Genomic DNA, 19,642 nt, shown 5'->3' with positions numbered 1-19,642 from the left:
CTTTTTCGGTCTAAAAGAGTATATCCTGCTGTCCTCAAAAATTTCATTTCCGTTGCTTTGATTCTGTTCACGTCTTTTTTCTTTAATGACCAAATCTCGCTTCCGTATAAAAGGGTGGGTAATGCTAATGTATTATATATTTTTATTCTTGTAGATTTTTGTACTAATTTAGCTTTTAATGCATTGTTTATTATTCCTAGAATTTGTGTAAATTTGGTAATTTTCTTGTTCACATCTTTTTCATTTTGATAAGATATTTCACAACCCAGATAATTGAAATTTTGCACTTGTTCGAGGCATTGGTTATTGTGTATTATCTTACTTCTCACTGGATCTTGTCCTAAAAATGCCATTACTTTTGATTTTTGTGCTGAAATTTCCATCCCAAAATCTTTTAATATTTCATTTAATGTATACAATCCTCTTTGTAAATTATCCTCTGAATTGGAAATTATGACTTGATCATCGGCATAGAGTAAGGTATTTAATGTTAGAGCACTGGTTATTTTGATTCCTGATGTGTAGATTTGGTTCCATTTTAAAATAATTTCATTTATATAAATATTAAATAAAGTTGGTGATAGTGGACAACCTTGTCGAACTCCATTATTAACTAATTTTCTTTCGGATATATACAGTTATTTATTTTGACACTTATTTTGCTGTCTGTGTAGATTTCTATTATATTTTGCAATAGCAAATTTGGAATATTTTTTTCTTGTAATATGTCGAATAAAAGGTCTCTTCGGACTTTATCAAAAGCTTTCACAAAATCAATAAAAGCTATATGGGTTTCTAAATTAAATTCTCTTCTTTTTTCTAACAATAGTTTCATACTAAATAATGGATCTACACACAAGGTTTTCGTAAGTGAAAAATTAAAATAAATAAATACTAATTGTAATGACTGTGTGTTTTTGTTTTTATAGCCTTTTAATTTATCGATCCATATAATCTCTTAACGCTGACATGAATAGCTCTTACCCACGCGACGCCACTGAAGGCAAGAAATTTAAAAATAACGTTGTAAAAACCTCCCAGCGAAGAGTAAACACACACACAGCAAGCAGTCAACCAGCAAATCCCTGCCACAAATTTTAGAGACTGAAAACTGAAATGCAGACATGCGAAAACTGGTTGTAATGTTACACGTTAGCCAATGAGGCCAATGTTCGCAGTGTATTCCGTTACGCCTACTAAAGTTACAGACATGACTCGCCCCTCCTTTGACACAGATGTAATCTTTATTTCCAGATTCTTAACCACGTTGTAATTGGCCTTGAGCTTGTTGTCAGTGTAGGCACACTGTAGTTCGTAGGCGATGAACCTACAGTCATAAAATGAGATTAAACCAGCGGAAACCAACTTCAGCTACTAAATAGAATACATTCTTGTGTGCAAAATATCGATTAAAGAGAACCCTCAATCTGTTACTGTAGTACGAGCATTTAAAGTGGAATATATTCCGCTGTAAAATGAATCACTGAACTGAGCACCAGTGTTTCTGTGTTTGACAGACGCCAAATTATTGAATGTAATGTTGGTAGTTGTGGCTTGGCGTGGGTCCCGGCTTGAGTCTCGCGGCGAATAACCTGAGCGATATGTTTGTGGCAGTCACTCGGAATTAATCAAGCAAACAATATAATTGACCATTCAGTGTGTTTTGGTTGTGGAGAGCGTGTGGTGGAAGTACGATAGTCAATATAGATTATATGTCTTCATCATGACTCAGATTCGATATACACGTAATTTATTCCTTCGTGGAATGAGTATTGTTTATTTATTTGCATTCACATCCTTCTACGTTCAAATTCCAGGTAAGTTCAATTATTTTATACACCACTCAAGCTTTCCAAGTAACAATCTATGATTTTGGTGTTCCACAGTGTAATGGGTTGGCGTATGTTTCCCCATTATCAGAGTGCACGCCTGGGTCTGATTTCTTTTAACTTGGAAAAACGTCATATACTGATATATCGATGTATTTAATCAGTGCAAATTGTATACTTCATGTAATGCATTTGTATTTTTTCCATATTTTTTAAGGGTGTTTAATGGAGGGCTTGAATAAGACCATGTGACACTCCCACTATGTTCATAATTAATACTGTATGTAGCCATTTATTATTTTTTTTATATTGTATGTGATGTTGCATTCGTCCTGAACATAAGATCCGATTCATTTTACGCGTGTTTAGAGGTTCTGAGTTCGATGTCCGAGGAAAACGGTATTAAACCAGGGGTGCCATCTTTGTATTTTTTAAATTAGGAAGAAATTGCTTTTTTTAAATGCGTAATCATATTCAAATAAAATAAGCGTAATGTATTAGAAATAATTGAACACTTGTGCGAATTATAGGCCATCAACCCTATCCAATTATCTCTTGGTTTGGTTGCTTCATGAGTAACGCCTTATTGATGTCACTTAGGAGGTTCAAACCTGTCTGCGGATAGTTGATTTTAAAATAATAACAACAACAAAGCAACTGTACATAGTGTTAAATGTTATTGTACAGTCGCCTATAATATAGGCAACTGTAATATTTCAAGACCTGATACCCAAAATACAGTTTAATATACAGTGAGTGTAAAAAGTATTGTAGCCTATAGTGACCAACTGGAACAAAAAAAAAAAAAGTTTAATCTTTTGTAGGCCTAGGTACATTACAGTCGTAATAGACCCTATACTGCCAGTTTTAAAATGCTGAAAATAATATTTGACATTTCTGGCAAGTAAATACAAATCATGTCACCCAAAATACAGTGTAATATACAGTGAGGTAAAAAGTATTCTTACAGTGATCAGCTGAAACAAGAAAAAAGTTTTAACTTTTATACATTTTACAATAATTGTCTTATTAATCAAAACCATAATATCTTATGCTGCCAGTTTTAAAAAATATATAAAAAAAATTGTTTGACATTTCTGGCAAGTGAATACAGATCCATAAATAGGGCTGGATTTCTTACGACAATGTTAAATCCCTCAGCCCTGTATCTAAGAATACATACGGGATAATAACGCACGCCAATGATTAATGCTATCTCTGAGGTATAGGCTGATGTGTACATCTATTATCAGGCAGTACATTTCACTTGAACAGTTGTTTGTATAATTTGAAGTCTGATTAGGGTTCGATCCCCAGTCAGGTAGTGATAGATTTTGTGGTGGACAAAGCAGACGTCCCAGAGAGTTTTCTCGGGATACTCCCGTTTCCCTATATCATTCCACCAACACACTCGCCTCTCCCTCATTTCATCTGTCATTTACAATATTTAGTTAAAATAGGCTGAGGGTAATACGGGTTTCCGGTGGTGATATAGGCAGGGCTTGAAGCTCCAGGCTCCTGGGACTTATCAGGCTATTCGTCCGCGAAACGGGACTTGGCTCTAAAAGGGGCTTAGGCAGGATGGTCCAGCTGTTAGCGTCGGATTCACGAATGCCACTTGGACCACCTGTCGGACTTGACAATCATTGCATATAGGGCGTTTATAATGTTTGCATCTGACGATAAAATTGTGCAATTAATACGTTTCTATTGCCGTACATAAACGTTTCCTTAGACTTAAAGTACCGGCATTTCAAAATAAATAGGACGAATTTGGAGTAGGCCTACATAGGTAGCCATTTTATTTTATTATTATTATTATTATTATTATTATTATTATTATTATTATTATTATTATTATTTTAATAAAGGTCCATTCATTGTTAGTAAAAATATATGCCCTACTTCTGTTTCATATGTATAATTCTGCAATGCTCGGGAAACGTGACGTAAGTCAGTTTCCACAAACCTTTTTTGATAATTTATTGACAACTTACACTGGTTTATGTCGATTTGATTTTTTTCTGTATGAATTACTGTAATGGTAGAAATACTTATGTATTTTTTTTTCAATGCGAGCATATGTTCCGTAAGTTGTCAATAAATTATCAAAAAAGGTTTGTGGAAACTGACTTAGGCCTATGTCACTTTTCCGAGCACTGCAGAATTCCAGGATGGACTTGCAAATACTAAATAATATGAATCAGATACGAATTAATTTAAAAAATCGCTAATACAGCCTGACATATTATAACTCCCAAAACCATTCTTTTTTTTTTTTTTTTTTTTTTTTTTGCTATCAAGGAGATTGCAAATATTTTATTTAAAGGCTCGAATTCATTTTTCTGTAGTATCATAATAACTAAATAAAATTTTAATTGCAGGATTTTTTTATTACACTCTTCAACGTCTGTGGACATATCGCGTGTGTAGGATCTTTGGGTATATCAGTAGGCCATTTTTACTCTTGGTGAGTTCCTGTTTCTATTGTGTGTTGTAGATGGCTTGTATTTGTATTCATATAGGGTAACTGATTTTAGATTTTGATTAGGCCTAATGTTTATGATATTGGTGATTGAGGCGATGATTTCCAACCCAGCATTTGCCTTTGTGACTGAGGGAAACCATGAAAATCACAATCACAATAGGCGGCCACGAGGTTTGAACCCAGAACCTCCCGAATGCGAGTCTTAAACATTACCATCTGAACCAACTCGGTACTCAGGTGCGTCATCTCTGTTATGACTAGACGAGAAAAATATCTCTTCATAAACATGATATCATTTAAAATAGCCCACGGTATAGGAGGGGAAGTGAAAGGGATGGAGAAACCCCTACTTATGCCCTTTTCGCTTAATACACCACCTTTATACATACACACAGTAAGGATTTGTGCACCAGTGGTGAATTTTAGGCGACCAGCAAGAGCCGAATGTTCGTAAAAACTGTGAAGCCTACTTGATACAGTTTGTCACTGACCTTTCTGTCTGTTCGTACCACACCAAAACATTACTGTCTCAGATGGAGTGGGGAGTTAGGGGCGGTCTGCAGTGACTTGATCGAGTTATTTGCGCCTAGGCCTGATTTAAAATAAAGTGGACATGTTTACTTTCTTCTACAGACATGCAAATACATGTATTAATGTGAGAAACAAACTCGTTTTGACTGAAAATGGACTTGTTTCATTTCTCACATAACCAATTGTTATTTGAGTGATATTGGAATATCATTGATATGATGAAAGAACTTAATTGTAACACTTTGAGTAAAAAATAATGTCGCTTCTTTATTTTCAGGATTGTATGGAAATAATGGTGTCCTTCCTGCAAGGACGCAATTGGACAGCAAAGCCAAGACCCTTAGTGCAAGAATTCACACTAAACCGACACTCTTGTGGCTAGCTCCTTACATTGGCTTGGATACAGAATACATGATGGATGTGCTGGCATTGTTGGGCATCTTCCTGGCCTTCACAGGGTAAAGAAATTTGCAGTTAAAGACTTGTTACAAATTATATTGTTACAACCGGAGTTCAGTTTACCTGCACATGGTGTCTATGAGGTATGAGAAATACTCTAGTCTTTCTGTAGTCTTGTACGATGAAGTGAGGTGCAGAATAAGTAGTTTGCTCACAGAATGGTGTTAAGTGAAGGTATGCTTTGACCAGAAGTTTAGTTCTGACAAGGATTTCTGTGTAATCTGTTTTCGCCTTCTTTTTGCTTCTCTATTACAGTGAGAAGCATTTATTCTTTAAGTTCATTTGTGGTGCATTTTAGTGTAAAGATAATTCCGGATTGATTTCTCTTGAATTGATTCTCTGCAAGATCCAATTACAAAAATTCAATCTCTTAACAGGACATTGCGATCTTAACTCTTGGACTTCTGGAATTCTATGGGCCTATAGCTTTAATAAAAGTAGTTTTGTTGCTCTAGCAGCAGAATGCATACTTATCTTGGTTTCCTGTGCCAAATGCCTAACAGATTTTTGAAGGTTATGTTCTAGGTTTTTGCCAATCTCGTCTACTTTTTCTTCTGTAAGAGCATGCTGTCTTCTACGTTTTTTCGATTCTTTATTGAACCTGTTTGTGTAATCTTTTAATAGTCTCCTTACATTTGTCACCTTATCTCAGGAAAAGTAAAGATTAATAAAAAATTAGTTCTTTCTAGTTATTCTATGTCCATAATTTTTGGTGTTGTGTTAATTTATATAATTTTTTGTACTGACGGATCCTTGATCTCCAGAGAACAAGGTGCCGGTGCAGGTGTTACGTGCTGTCTCTTCTCACTTTATAGATCTCTTGGGTATGGAACAACAAGTTTTGATGGAGAAATCATTGCAATAAGTCAAAGTCTCAGGAATCTTCTATGCCACATCAGTAAATTTAAAAATGCAGTTATATTGTCAGACTCCAAAGCAGCTATTCTATCAATAGTCTCTAAACACACACCTTCATCTCAAAGAGCAGAAATAATTAAAATGCTCTCTCAATTAATATCACTCAATAAAAGAGTTGTATTCCAATGGATACCATCCCATTGTGGAATCCTGGAAAGCGAGAATGCGGATGCTTTAGCAAAGAAGGGCAGTACTGCTACTTACAGACCTGTTACTAAATCTACGTATTACTCTGTGAAAAGATTTATTAAATCTACATACTTAGACTTCAACAAACAAAATTTGATAATACAATCCCAAGGGAAAAAATGGAACTCTCTGCATCAAAATCCACAGTTAATTCCCGATTTACCACGAAAATCGTCTGTAGCTGCATTTAGATTGGCAACAGGCCATGATTGTTTGGCCAAACACCTGCATAGAATTGGAATATATCAGTCCCCTAACTGTCCATTGTGCAACTCAAACCAAGAAATGGATTCGGAACACCTCAAAATCTGTGCTTCAGTGGCTGGTCATGATAATATCTTTGAAAAATATTGGAGTGCAAGAGGTCAAATGACTTTATTGTCAAACGCCTGGCATTAGAAAACAACAACAACATATAATTTTTGTATAAACATCTTAAACCCTGCATTTTCGTTTGAAGGTGTTTCATTTGTAGGCATAATTATGTAGATGTAACAGACATTGAACGTCAGTGAATGTCAGGGAATTTGTTTTTATAATTAGTCTTGGAAGTCAGGGAAATTAATTTCCGTATTTTTGTAGGAATTCGGTAATTTGATTTTACAGAAAAAATACGCTTACTTTCGCTGTGTCTCCATTTAAAAATTACTGCCTGTTTGCAGAAAGTTCCCTCTGATGCTGAGAAATTTCTGGTATGTTTGTTGCAGGTTTGTGTCACAGAAGTTCTGCACTGCTCCATCATTCGCAGGTCTATGGTCTCTCTACTATTCACTGTATCAAGTTGGCCAGACGTTTATGTGGTTCCAGTGGTGAGTTACGTTTCACAATAGCAGATTTGTGAGAGATTTTTTTTCTTTTCTGTGCTTTATTGATATAGCCTATTGTAGGCAGAGACATATTTATAGTGGCAGGACAGAAAAGGGTATATGTTTCTATAAACTAAAAATTATAAATTGAATACACCTGCGACGGCTGAGGATATAGTAGAGGTATTAAGGTACGGTCACACGTCGCTACTTTTGCAGCGATGCAGTACAAAAAACTGCGCAACTCTTGTACTGCGACGTGTGAACAACGGTGCAACCCGAAAAGTAGCGGCTGCCGAACCTGCTGCCCGCTACTTTTTCGTGCAGCGCGCAGCTTAAAAGTAGCGATGTGTGAACAGGGTTCTCAGGGTTGCAGCCGCAGCATTTTTGATATCGGTTTTGTTGAAACTTTTGCTGCGGTTGCAACCAGTGTTACCACCCAAATGTGTCAATGATACTTTTATTGTTTGAATATATTTTAATGTTAAATGTGATGAAAATAAATTATTTGTAACAGTTATTAAATACACAACACAGTCTGAGCATAATTGCTGACGATATAATTAATTTTTTTAATTTTCCGTAGCGTTGTTCCAATCAGGAGGGTTGACAACATTGATTACGTGAATATACTGTTGGTTATCATTTGAGTATATAGGCGTTTTTAAAAGCTTTATAGTAAAAATAATGTCAATTTCTGAATACTAGATATGACAGAAAAGCAAATAATAGATAAGGAAGCTTTCGCATGAGTTTCTTAATAATGCGAACATAACCACAAAATGTATATTGAGAAGCCAACACGGAGATGGAAACCTGCAGCATGACTGCGGCTGCAAAAGTAGCGCCTTGTGTGTGAACAGACTCGCAACCTCCAGTTGCAACTTTTGCAGCACTCGGGTTGCGCAGCACGAAAAGTAGCGTGCAGCGCGCTACTTTTGGCTTACGTGTGAACACGACACGCAACTTTTGCAGCTGCAGTACAAAAGTTGCGCTGCAAAAGTAGCGACGTGTGACTATACCTTTAGATATGATTAAAAAAATGTGGGGATGTGATCAAAAAGTGCAAGTAAAGTGAAACTGGAAAAGATCTAGAAGTATAGGGGAGAGAGAAAGTGTATAAGCAGATGTGTAGGATAAAATATAAGTATTTATAGGAAGTGGGAATAGTGACAAAGGATTAGGTGTAAGCAGAATAGTGAGAAAGTGAAAGTGAGCGCAAATAGGAATGAGTGAAAATAGTGAAAAGGGGTTAAGAGAAGGGAACAAGTGACAGCATAAAATTAGTACTAACATTTGAACGTTGGAACAGTAAATGAATATAAGAGAAATATAGGAGAAAAGGTCAAAGAATAAATAGGATAAATAATTCAATATGATAATTCATAGAGAAAAATTGAAATTGAGATTTTAGTGAATAATAGTTAGAGGAAAAAGGGGGGTGTGAAAGGAGTATATAATATTAGATATATTAGGATTAGTGAACAAATAGAGAATAGCAAATGAAATGTAGGTGAAATACTGAAGGGGAGATTGACCAAGTAACAAAAAAAAAGGTATATTGTGTAATTGGGAGTATTTGTGTAGACGTGTACTGCAAATAATGTGTTATTGTAATAATATGTTAATGGTGGCACCGGATACAGAAATGTGAGGTACACCATTACATGTAAAGAAGTGCTGTGACGAAATATATCATATAAAAAAAAATTGAATACCTCCCTCGAATAATGTTGTAACCCATAAATATGAAAATAAATTGACATTACACTGTGTAGTGCAAATAGATTAAAAACACATTGTTTATTGTGCATTCGTATACATATACTACAATCGTCAATACATACAGCATCCAGCAAAAATGCGAAAGGAATTTACTTCAGCAGTAAACTATAGTCTATAATAGCATGTTTAATTTTACGAATTTAATAGTTATTCTACATTTAATAGTTTAAATCCACAGTTAATTCCCGATTTACCACGAAAATCGTCTGTAGCTGCATTTAGATTGGCAATAGGCCATGACTGTTTGGCCAAACACCTGCATAGAATTGGAATATATCAGTCCCCCAACTGCCCATTGTGCAACTCAAACCAAGAAATGGATTCGGAACATCTCAAAATCTGTGCTTCAGTGGCTGGCCATGGTAATATCTTTGAAAAATATTGGAGTGCAAGAGGTCAAATGACTTCATTGTCAAACGCCTGGCATTAGAAAACAACAACAACATTTAATAGTCTTCATGTAAATTGACCATGAGTAAGAACAATCTTTTAACGTACATTTTTACAGGTTTTAGTATACAGGTTGAATCATAAGTAATGTCATTAATTCTGATGGATAATTCCTTTAGTAAAGAGCAACAGAAAAGTCAAATACCATTTTGCTATATTTTTAATAGTGTTCCAGAAAAACGTACATTTTAAAATATGTAAATTATGACATCATGCAACACTGTAGCCAGGAGGGATTATGTTTCTCTGAACAACCCCTTCACCTGGCTTGTTCTGAATAGGGAAGTGCAAGGTCATTGCCATGTACGAGGAGGGACATAAATTGTTGAGGGGCGAAAATATTTCAAAATCTGTAGTGCAGTTCATAAGAGACCATAGTTTTTTAATTTCTTCTGATCATAGATATGTAATATTTAAGTATAAAATCGAACCAAATATCTGCTCAACATATGACTGAAGAGTTTTGGCTTGGAGCATGCATAGTGTGGCATTCTTTGACTTAGAAAAATCTTGAATCGTTCAACTATTATGTCCCTCATTGTATAGTGAGGATCACGTAAGTGTAGTTCCTAAAAATCTGATTTGGCCATCTCTTCAGTGTTGCCAACTAAAATCAGATATCACCAAAGAAGGGTAAAATCACAATGCTACGTACTGAAATAATAATAATAATAATAATAATAATAATAATAATAATAATAATAATAATAAATACAGGATTAACAATAACAATGTCTTACATATTTACCACATCTCATCTTTATGTTGCGAGGGGTTTCCTAAATGGTTCAATAATTTATGATACAGTATATTTTCCTCCTGGACTTCTCGCATATTATGTTGGTAATTAGGATTAGTATAATCTAATATTAAACTCTGTTTTGTCTGGCAACATGAAATTCATTGCTTTGACAAAACAGTTTACAATTCATGAGACCTAACCTAAAAATATATTTACTTGTTTGCATTTTCATCAGTTTCCTTTACTGCAAACCGAAATTGTTGCTGCCAACATAACAGTTAGAAAATAACTACCAGTTGTAGTATTTGTCAGTACCCGAAATTCGAAACGAAGTTGGTAGAAGAAAATTCAACCTGAGAGCTAGAAAATCACTATAATCCACTAGCATATGTAGTAATAGGGGAAAAATGGTTAGGTTTAACTCTTAGGGTATTAAGTAAGGTGATCCGCACTATATCTTGTTTTTAAACTAGCGTGTAAGAGGGCCAACTAGCGTGTAAGAGGGCCTTAGACCTAAATGTTTAGTTTAAATGTAGTTCTGTTTATAAGTATGCATAAGAATGCAATTATTTGACTTATTTGAACTGTTGTATCAGTGAAGCGAGGTGAGTCAGTGAAGTTATGGTTTTACAGTGCAGTGAACAGTTCCGATCAGTGATAATTTATAGCATCAATGAAATGTGTTCTATAGTGTCAGTGAAATGAGTTACACAGTGTCAGTGAAATGTGTGCTAAAGTGTCAGTGAAATGCGTCATAGTGCCACTACAGGGAATGAGATGAGAGTAAAGTGAAAGACTATTGAAACTTATGTAGGACCTATAGATAATTATGTAGGTTGTATTGTAAAATTAGGTATTTTATTTTATGTTTTATTATTATTGTGTTAAATTGTATTGTGTATTATTATTGTATTGTGTGTAAAATTGTATATGTGTTGTAAAATTGTATTGTGTATTGTAAATTTTATTATGTATTGGTTATTATTTTATTGTGTATTGTTAATATTGTATATACCACTGCCACCGGGTGCTTGCCCACTTGCAGTGTAAATAAATACATACATACATAAGAAAAATACAGATGATACAGGTACCGTTTAATTTTTGTGCTTAAACTTTGTTCGAGAACGGAGAATGAACACTGATGATTTCACATTAAACAAAATCTTGGAAAATTGAAAATAAACTCTACAACTTAATTTAAACTAAATGTTCAGAGAACATAGACAATAAGATATGCTTATCTCAAAATAAATTTAAGAGATTAAGAAATATTTCTACACTCCTATTTAAATTTAATATTCTAGAGAATGAAAACAATAATGATGCTGAATAACTCTTCTCAGGTTCTCAGCCAGGTGAGTTGGAGATTTGCTTCCAAGCTTTTGATGGCTAGCTCTGTCATCTTCTTCAAGGAAAGCCTCAAGTCATACAATAATTATGTTTATTTCACGTTATAAAAAAAAATTAAAACATTAAAACTCTACAGGCAAAAGAAAAATACGATATGCTATTTTACATTAAACGAACAAAATTAAAAATGATATTTTTAAACTCTTTCGATTTAATTTTAATTGAATAGTCTGTAAACAGAGGCAATATGAAAAGCTTATTTTATGTTACACAAATCAACTTGATAATTTAAAACAACTCTATTTGTCATACTGCAAGCATTTTCTTCAGGCAATTAAAAATAGTTCCCTCTCACTTCCATTTTTAAAGTGGTAACCGCTAACTTACATACAAGAAATCAAATTTCCCCAAGACATCTTTAAAATCAATCGTGTGTGTTATGTTTACATTTCTCCTTTCCTCACTTGGCACCTCGAGCACATCAGCTGTTCAGGGTACCTGGCCTACAACACGTATATCTGCCTCTCCCAGCAGGAAATTTCTTTACAGAGTTGCCGCACTGCATTACGTTTAAAAATTTCTTTGTACAATGAAAAGTTACATTTGTTCGGATCAAATTACTGCACATTTAAAGGACAAAACTAAAATTCTTTCAATCATTTATTATCATAATACACTGCTCTCTTAAATTGACTGAGTATATTGGGAATTAATTCAATAGTTTTCCCAAAATACGCTATGAAATGTTTCATATAAAATAATTTTTTTCTCTAAAAGGAAGCAAAATCGAGCAAAATTGCATTAAACATTTCTGTTAGAAATATCTCTTAGAATAACCCATTAAAATTAATGACATTGCTTAAAGTTCACTCTGTATAGGCTACAGAGAAAAGAGTTAAGTCAATTCGAAATTTTCTCGGGCTTCCAGCCAGGTCATAAGTTGGTGATCCACCGACGTTTCGAGGATGTTCATCTTCCTCATCTTCAGGGTTAAGTGATATCTGAGGGTACCTAGCTCCTTAATTAAGGAAACGTCGGTGGATCACCAACTTATGACCTGGCTGAAAGCCTGAGAAAATTTCGAATTATCACGTCGCCAGGAAAGCTTCAGTAGTTATTTAAGAGTTAAGTTGTTTATCATAACTTAGGCCCAGTTTCTTCAACCTTTGTTAAAATGCACCTAACATAGCATTAATTAACTGTAAGTTAAAAGTATGAATTGCTGTTCAAAATATTGCGTTTCTTCAACTTTAATTTCACGTTCTAACATTCTGTTTGTTAACTCTCTGTTAGGACCAGAGATTTTAGAGTTTAACCATAACCTATAACCAAGTATAGTCTCACTTCTGTTTTCTGAACTCTGACAATTGCGATTCTCGCTTGTTTCCGTTGTTTGATTCAGAGAGGATAGAAGTCTTTCTATTCTCTCAGGTTTGATTTCTGCTTCTTTCCTCGTCTGTATCACAATTGCGTGGATCGGCGTATTGATATTGCTATTATGAAATGGAGAACACTGGAACAAAAGGAAATCGTGGGACTAATTTCTCTTCATTAGAAAGAACCTTCTGCTGGAAATTATTTTGCAGTATAAACCAATTAATGAGAATAAACAAACAAACGGATCTACGTTGAAAGCGAAAAGTGAGGCTTGGCAGAAAATAGCCTATATCTTTGTATGAACTTCTGGTCTGTCAAATCACAGAAATCAACCCCTCTGTTTATGTATTCATGGATATAATTTTCTAAATAATCCAGATATATAAGTTCAGCATCTAACGCACCAGCCATATTGGATACTTCTATGCTAACAGAGAGTTAAATTATTTAACTGCATGAAATTGGACAATTAAATTAACATAGGTTTTAACAGCCTGTTAGTATTAACAGTAGTTGAAGAAATGCTTCAACTGTTAAGTTTACAGTTAAAATGGAATAACACACTGTTATCATTTAACAAAGGTTGAAGAAACTGGGCTTTAGAGTAATAAGAATTGAGGGGAATGAGTTTCTGTTTATGGAAAGGCTTCTGAGATTTCCCTTTTTCTTTTACAGGGACATACTACTACTGGAAGCAGGATTCCTGTCCATCCTAGTGGCACCACTACGGTACCGCTCATACTCAAGGCGTCGTGCCACAGCATCGCCTAGTGACTCTGTTTCTTTCTGGCTCGTTCGCTGGTTGCTGTTCAGGCTGATGTTCCAGTCAGGAGTTGTGAAGCTAACAAGTGGCTGTCCGACTTGGTGGGGACTCTCGGGTAACAACAGGAAATAGTTTTATACCATTCCAAGTCAGAATTACTAGGATACATGAGCTGAGTATGGTGGGTGATACCTGCCTTGTATTTGGAAGTTCTTGGGTTCGATCCCAAGGGCCGACTTTCGTGATGTAGTATTCTGTAGTTTCCTAATCAAAAAAACTTTAATTATGCCATAACTCCATAACATCCACCTGTCATCCACTACAGACCAGTCATCTGTCCGAGAAATATCGTAGCTGGCTGAGTATGCTCCCCTCTGTTGAGAGACGAGCAACTGTAATGCTAGAGAGCATGAGCAGCAAGAACGGCTGATTAGTAGAAAAATTATGAAGAAAAAACTGATAAATCACTTTCTCATTAAAAATTTTGAGAGTTAATACTATGTACTTACTTACTGGCTTTTAAGGAACCCGGAGGTTCATTGCCACCCTCACATAAGCCCGCCATTGGTCCCTATCCTGAGATAGATTAATCCAGTCTCTATCATCACACCCCACCTCCCTCAAATCCATTTTAATATTATCTTCCCATCTACGTCTCGGCCTCCCTAAAGGTCTTTTTTCCCTCTGGCCTCCTAACTAACACTCTATATGCATTTCTGGATTCGCCCATACATGCTACATGCCCTGCCCATCTCAAACATCTAGATTTAATGTTCCTAATTATGTCAGGTGAAGAATTCAATGCGTGCAGTTCTGTGCTGTGCAACTTTCTCCATTCTCCTGTAATTTCATCCCTCTTAGCCCCAAATATTTTCCTAAGCACCTTATTCTCAAATACCCTTAACCTATGTTCCTCTCTCAAAGTAAGAGTCCAAGTTTCACAACCACAAAGAACAACCGGTAATATAACTGTTTTATAAATTCTAACTTTCAGATTTTATGAGAGAAGACTGGATGATAAAAGCTTCTCAACCGAATAATAACAGGCATTTCCCATATTTATTCTGTGTTTAATTTCCTCCCAAGTATCATTTATATTTGTTACTGTTGCTCCAAGATATTTGAACTTCTCTACCTCTTCAAAAGATAAATTTCCAATTTTTATATTTCCATTTCGTACAATATTCTAGTCACGAGACATAATCATATACTTTGTCTTTTCGGGATTTACTTCCAAACCTATCTCTTTAGTTAATACTATGTACGAAGAAATAGTATATGCCACTCTTCTGAGATTGTCTGAGGATAGCTATGTTTGTAATGGGTGTAAAGGCCCATTCACAATGAAAATTAAACATAACCGTAACATAAGCACAGAAGTTTGCGGCCAGGTTATCAAATGGGATCATTCACAGACTACAAACTTTCATGCTTATGCTTACATGATTTGCAAACTACACAATCGTGGAGCACTGATGTATACGACAGAATATGAGGAAATGGCGTTGTTATGTTTCCATGGTTACCAAGTATCTTTGTGCGGTTATGTTTATGTTCCCATTGTGAATGTTCTTGATTTTACCATAACGTTTACATTTTTAAGTTAACGCTTACGTTATGTTTAATTTTCATTGTGAATGAGCCTTAAAGAAACAGCCATTTCGTAGTTAACATGTTCTTCCAGCATGACGGAGCCCCTGTACATTTGAATTGTCAGATGAGACATCACGTAAATCTTACATTCCCCAAATGATGGATCAGCCACAGTGGTCACATGCATTAGCCACCAAGTTCTCCAGACCTTCTTTCGATTTTTTCTATGGGGGATGGATGAAGGCGAAATGTATAAAAACAAAGTAAACACAAGGGACGAATTAGTCGATTGCGCTATTGTCAACAGAGTGGAAAGTGCATTGAAGCCAGTGGTGGAATTTTTTACCCATTACTTTGAGTTGTTGAAATGTATTGATATGTAAATAAGCATTAAATGTAATCATTAAGTTATTTGTCTGCCCTTCTTACCACTTCTAACGCTTGTTATAAAATTGGACATCTGTTTATGTGTATATCTATTCCTCATGAATCAGGCTGTGTATGTATAATACTGTATGTTTGCCTTGCAGCTTTATCAATACATTTCGAGTCGCAGTGCATTCCAACATCACTAGCCTGGTATGCCCACCAACTTCCGACTTGGTTCCTGAGGTTATCAACAGCATTAACTTTCGTTATTGAGATTGGGTTGCCACTTCTGTTCTTCTTCCCTGTCCGTTCAGTGAGGGTTGTTGCATTCTTCTGCCAGGTATGTAACAAGACTAATTGTATTAATATTTGATATTTGTATGTGTTACCATCTGTTACATGGTTAGATAATTAAAATTCCTCTAACTCAAAATTTTTCACTAGACCCTGATTTTTGGGTTTTAACGTATTCGTTTTAGTGGTAGTAATACAGAACATAGACATAACTGAGTATTACTGTCCTTGAAAATTGCAAGTGGAGACTTTTTTTTTTATTGTTGACTGGAAATATTATGGATTTATTAATTTGTTCTACAGAATAATCTCTGTAATGTTGACAATTAATATTTGAGGAGAAAAATTTGCTCCAGCGCCGGGGATCGAACCCGGGTCCTTGGTTCTACATACCAAGCGCTCTGACCACTGAGCTAAGCCGAATTCAATCCACAGCACCGGATCGAACCTTTCTCCTTCAGTGTTTCCCTTTGTGGCCTGACTCCAAGTTAGGCATATATGTTGACGTATATGTCTAGTGTCAACTGCCATTATACTAGGAGCGCACTCAGTTGAGTGACTTACTTGGCCGGGATTCCGCAGTTTGATCCCCGGCGCCGGAGCGAATTTTTCTCCTCAAATATTAATTGTCAACATTACAGAGATTATTCTGTAGGATAAATTAATAAATCCGTAATATTCTCATAGCTAGCAGTGCATCATAACTGCGGAATCCCGGCGAAATAAGTCACTCAACTGAGTGCGCAGTATAATGGCAGTTGACACTAGACATAAAAAAATACGTCAACATATATATGCCTAACTTGGAGTCAGGCCACAAAGGGAAACACTGAAGGAGGAATATTCGATCCGGTGCTGTGGATTGAATTCGGCGTAGCTCAATGGTCAGAGCACTTGGTACGTACAACCAAGGACTCGGGTTCGATCCCCAGCCCCGGAGCGAATTTTTCTCCTCAAATATTAAATATTAATGGAATATCTCTGTTCTCCCTCCTTTCCATTTGGTAAAATTCCTGAACATTAAAGACCAGCAGACCAGAGGATATTCATCAGTTTCATGTCGTCAATAAACACGTGTTTTTACCTCCTTCTCAACTTAACAGAGTAAATGGAGAGGAGTGAACTCATTTTTTTGTAACTCTTCCCATAGCAACTCTTTGATTTTTATATTTCCAGTGCTATATATCAGCTTACAATAAGCACATTCGCCAGTGCAGGCAAATGTTTTGGCTTTGAAGTTTAATACTACAATTTTAATATTGACTAAATCCTAATCATGTTACTGATAGTATATTAGGTCATTTATTTCTCACGTGAATCTGAGTATTTGCTTCACTAGAAATACACTAAGTATGCTGCCACAGTGGTCTAGTGGCTAGAGCACTAACTTATAATCCTATGTCCACACCTGTGGAGTATCGGTCAGCGCGTCTGGCCGCAAAACCAGGTAGTCCGGGTTTGAATCCCGATTGGGGCAAGTTACCTGGTTGAGGCTTTTTCTGGCTTTTTCCCTCAATCCAATACGAGCAAATGCTAGGTAACTTTCTGTGCTGGACCCTGGACTCATTTCACCGGCATTATCACCTTCATTTCATTCAGATGCTAAATAACCTAGATGTTGATACAGAATCGTAAAAAAAATAACCCAATAAAAATATAATCCTATGGACCCAAGTTCAATCCCCAGCGTACCCCCTATTTATAATTGTATTGGGCAAGCCCATGCTCCAGGTAATATAGGGATTTTCTCCAGGAGCTCTAGTTTTCCTGTGCCATCCCAACAAATCGTCATCATCATCTCGTCTCAGAAAAATAAAAACTGACTTTCAAGAGCACTTTGCGGTTTTCTGCAAACATGTTGCATCTCTTCCTAGGCTTTTTGATATGTCAGAAATACAGTATATTTGTTATGTTACATTATGAGAACGAAAGTTTAGTTTTTATATTTGAATCGCTCCCTTCCAGAAGAGCCGTAGTCCAAAAATGGTAAATTTCAGAAAAGGTGAAAAAAACTGTTCTGTGTTGCTCATATTCAATAAATTACTTTATTAGCATTGTGGTGCCATGTGATAATAATGTGCTTATACAGGTACAGGTACAGGTATCCCCTTAACATGCCATGAAGGCACTTGGGGGGCATGGAGGTAGAGCCCCATGCTTTCCATGACCTCGGCACTAGAATGAGGTGGTGTGGTCGGCACCACGCTCTGACCGCCTTTTACCCCCGGGAAAGACCCGGTACTCAATTTTATAGGAGGCTGAGTGAACCTCGGGGCCATTCTGAAAGTTTGGCAACGAGAAAAAATCCTGTCACCACCTAATAATGTGCTTATAAGTACCCAAAATTCTGGACTTCAGACCATTTGGAAAAAAATGTAATTTTTACATTTTATTTTTTACATTTTTTCTGAATATATTTACGACAACTCGATGCATAATCACTAGGGAGCGGATTTTTATGTGCTAAAAATATAAATATATTTATTTTTAATATGCTAAAAAGTACGAAAATATTTGCTAAAAATAAAAAAAAAAATATGTTTTTAAATATGACAAAATACCTTACTTAGCTTGAAAAAAAAAAATGTTACTAGATACTCACCAATCACACTTCAGTATCATTTGCTAGTAGTTATCCGAGAATTGCAGTGAACAACAAAGGTCATTTCCGAATTCTCCAGCACAAATGCATGCCCATTATCTCTGAACAACGACTTACATTGTGAAAACGATCTTTCCACATCACAGGACGTCAGACGTGCATATTTAAAGAGAGGAATGTCAATTTCACCTACAGGCACACCCTCCAATACTTGAGCAACTTTACACATTTTTTTATATCCACTGTTTTACCGTGAATGCATACGTGAAGCAGTGGCAATGTGCTTGTTTCCAGACAAATGTTGGGTTACCTGAGAGCTCTGATCTGCACTTACTGATTTACCACATGGTTGGCAAAATAACACTTTTCCGTCGGTAGTAAAAATGTTTTTAAATTCATCTACATATTGCTGTAGACGCGATCTTAAACTCGATTTGATTTTAGGCATCTTAAGAGGCTAATATACACTCGTCTTAACGTAAAAAAAAAATGTTTCTAGCTACTGACTGACAATGTCGGAGAAAAGCTTCCTATAGCGACGCCACCACGTCTACACTACGCAGCTTATGCTTATGGTCCGATAACGGGGAATCACAACAGAATGTATTTCCTCACTTCATAGGCATGAACAAGAGGCGAGAGATTTGTTTAAATTAAATAATGTTTATACCCGAGCTCTTATCCATTGTGTTTCACAAACAAAGCGCGGAATGAAATCATCTTCAGCAACAATAAACATTCCTAATTATGTGTTGCAAGATCTCTCCTCATTGTCCATGTTAATTTATTCTCATATAATAACACTGATATGCTACCTAGCAGTTCTCAGAACTTGAGGCGATACTATTACAAAAATGGATCATGGATACACCACACAGCCCATAGAAACACGAAGCAACCAAGAATTCTTAAAAAGATAACATACTTCTGAGTGATATAATTGATTTAGTTTTAAAATATTTAAAAGTTCTTGTAAAAAAATTATTTAAGTAAAAAAACTCCAAGATTGATGTGTTTATAATAGATTTCCTGAAAATATGTATTTACATAATTTTTTTGTGAAAATATGTGTTCTTATGTGAAATAAAATTCGG

At 35.7% G+C, this 19,642-nt stretch overlaps 1 protein-coding gene across 2 annotated transcripts in view; it reads left to right on the top strand.

Moving 5' to 3' along the window:
• The first annotated feature begins 1,443 nt into the window (after window positions 1-1,443).
• The window catches only part of LOC138714705 (lipase maturation factor 2-like), a 36,947-nt gene continuing 18,748 nt past the window's right edge, over window positions 1,444-19,642 (top strand). The window contains exons 1-5 of one of the 2 annotated variants that reach the window (XM_069846778.1): window positions 1,444-1,817; window positions 5,126-5,306; window positions 7,122-7,223; window positions 13,603-13,805; window positions 15,814-15,992. In XM_069846778.1, the coding sequence (XP_069702879.1) occupies window positions 1,724-1,817; window positions 5,126-5,306; window positions 7,122-7,223; window positions 13,603-13,805; window positions 15,814-15,992 (759 nt within the window). In that variant the 5' untranslated portion in view covers window positions 1,444-1,723. The remainder of the gene's footprint in view (window positions 1,818-5,125; window positions 5,307-7,121; window positions 7,224-13,602; window positions 13,806-15,813; window positions 15,993-19,642) is intronic. The other variant, XM_069846777.1, reaches the window with a different exon arrangement.

This window comes from Periplaneta americana, chromosome 15, assembly GCF_040183065.1.
Source record: "Periplaneta americana isolate PAMFEO1 chromosome 15, P.americana_PAMFEO1_priV1, whole genome shotgun sequence".
Classification (NCBI taxonomy): Eukaryota; Metazoa; Arthropoda; class Insecta; order Blattodea; family Blattidae; genus Periplaneta; species Periplaneta americana.
This window is presented reverse-complemented; position numbering and strand designations above follow the sequence as displayed.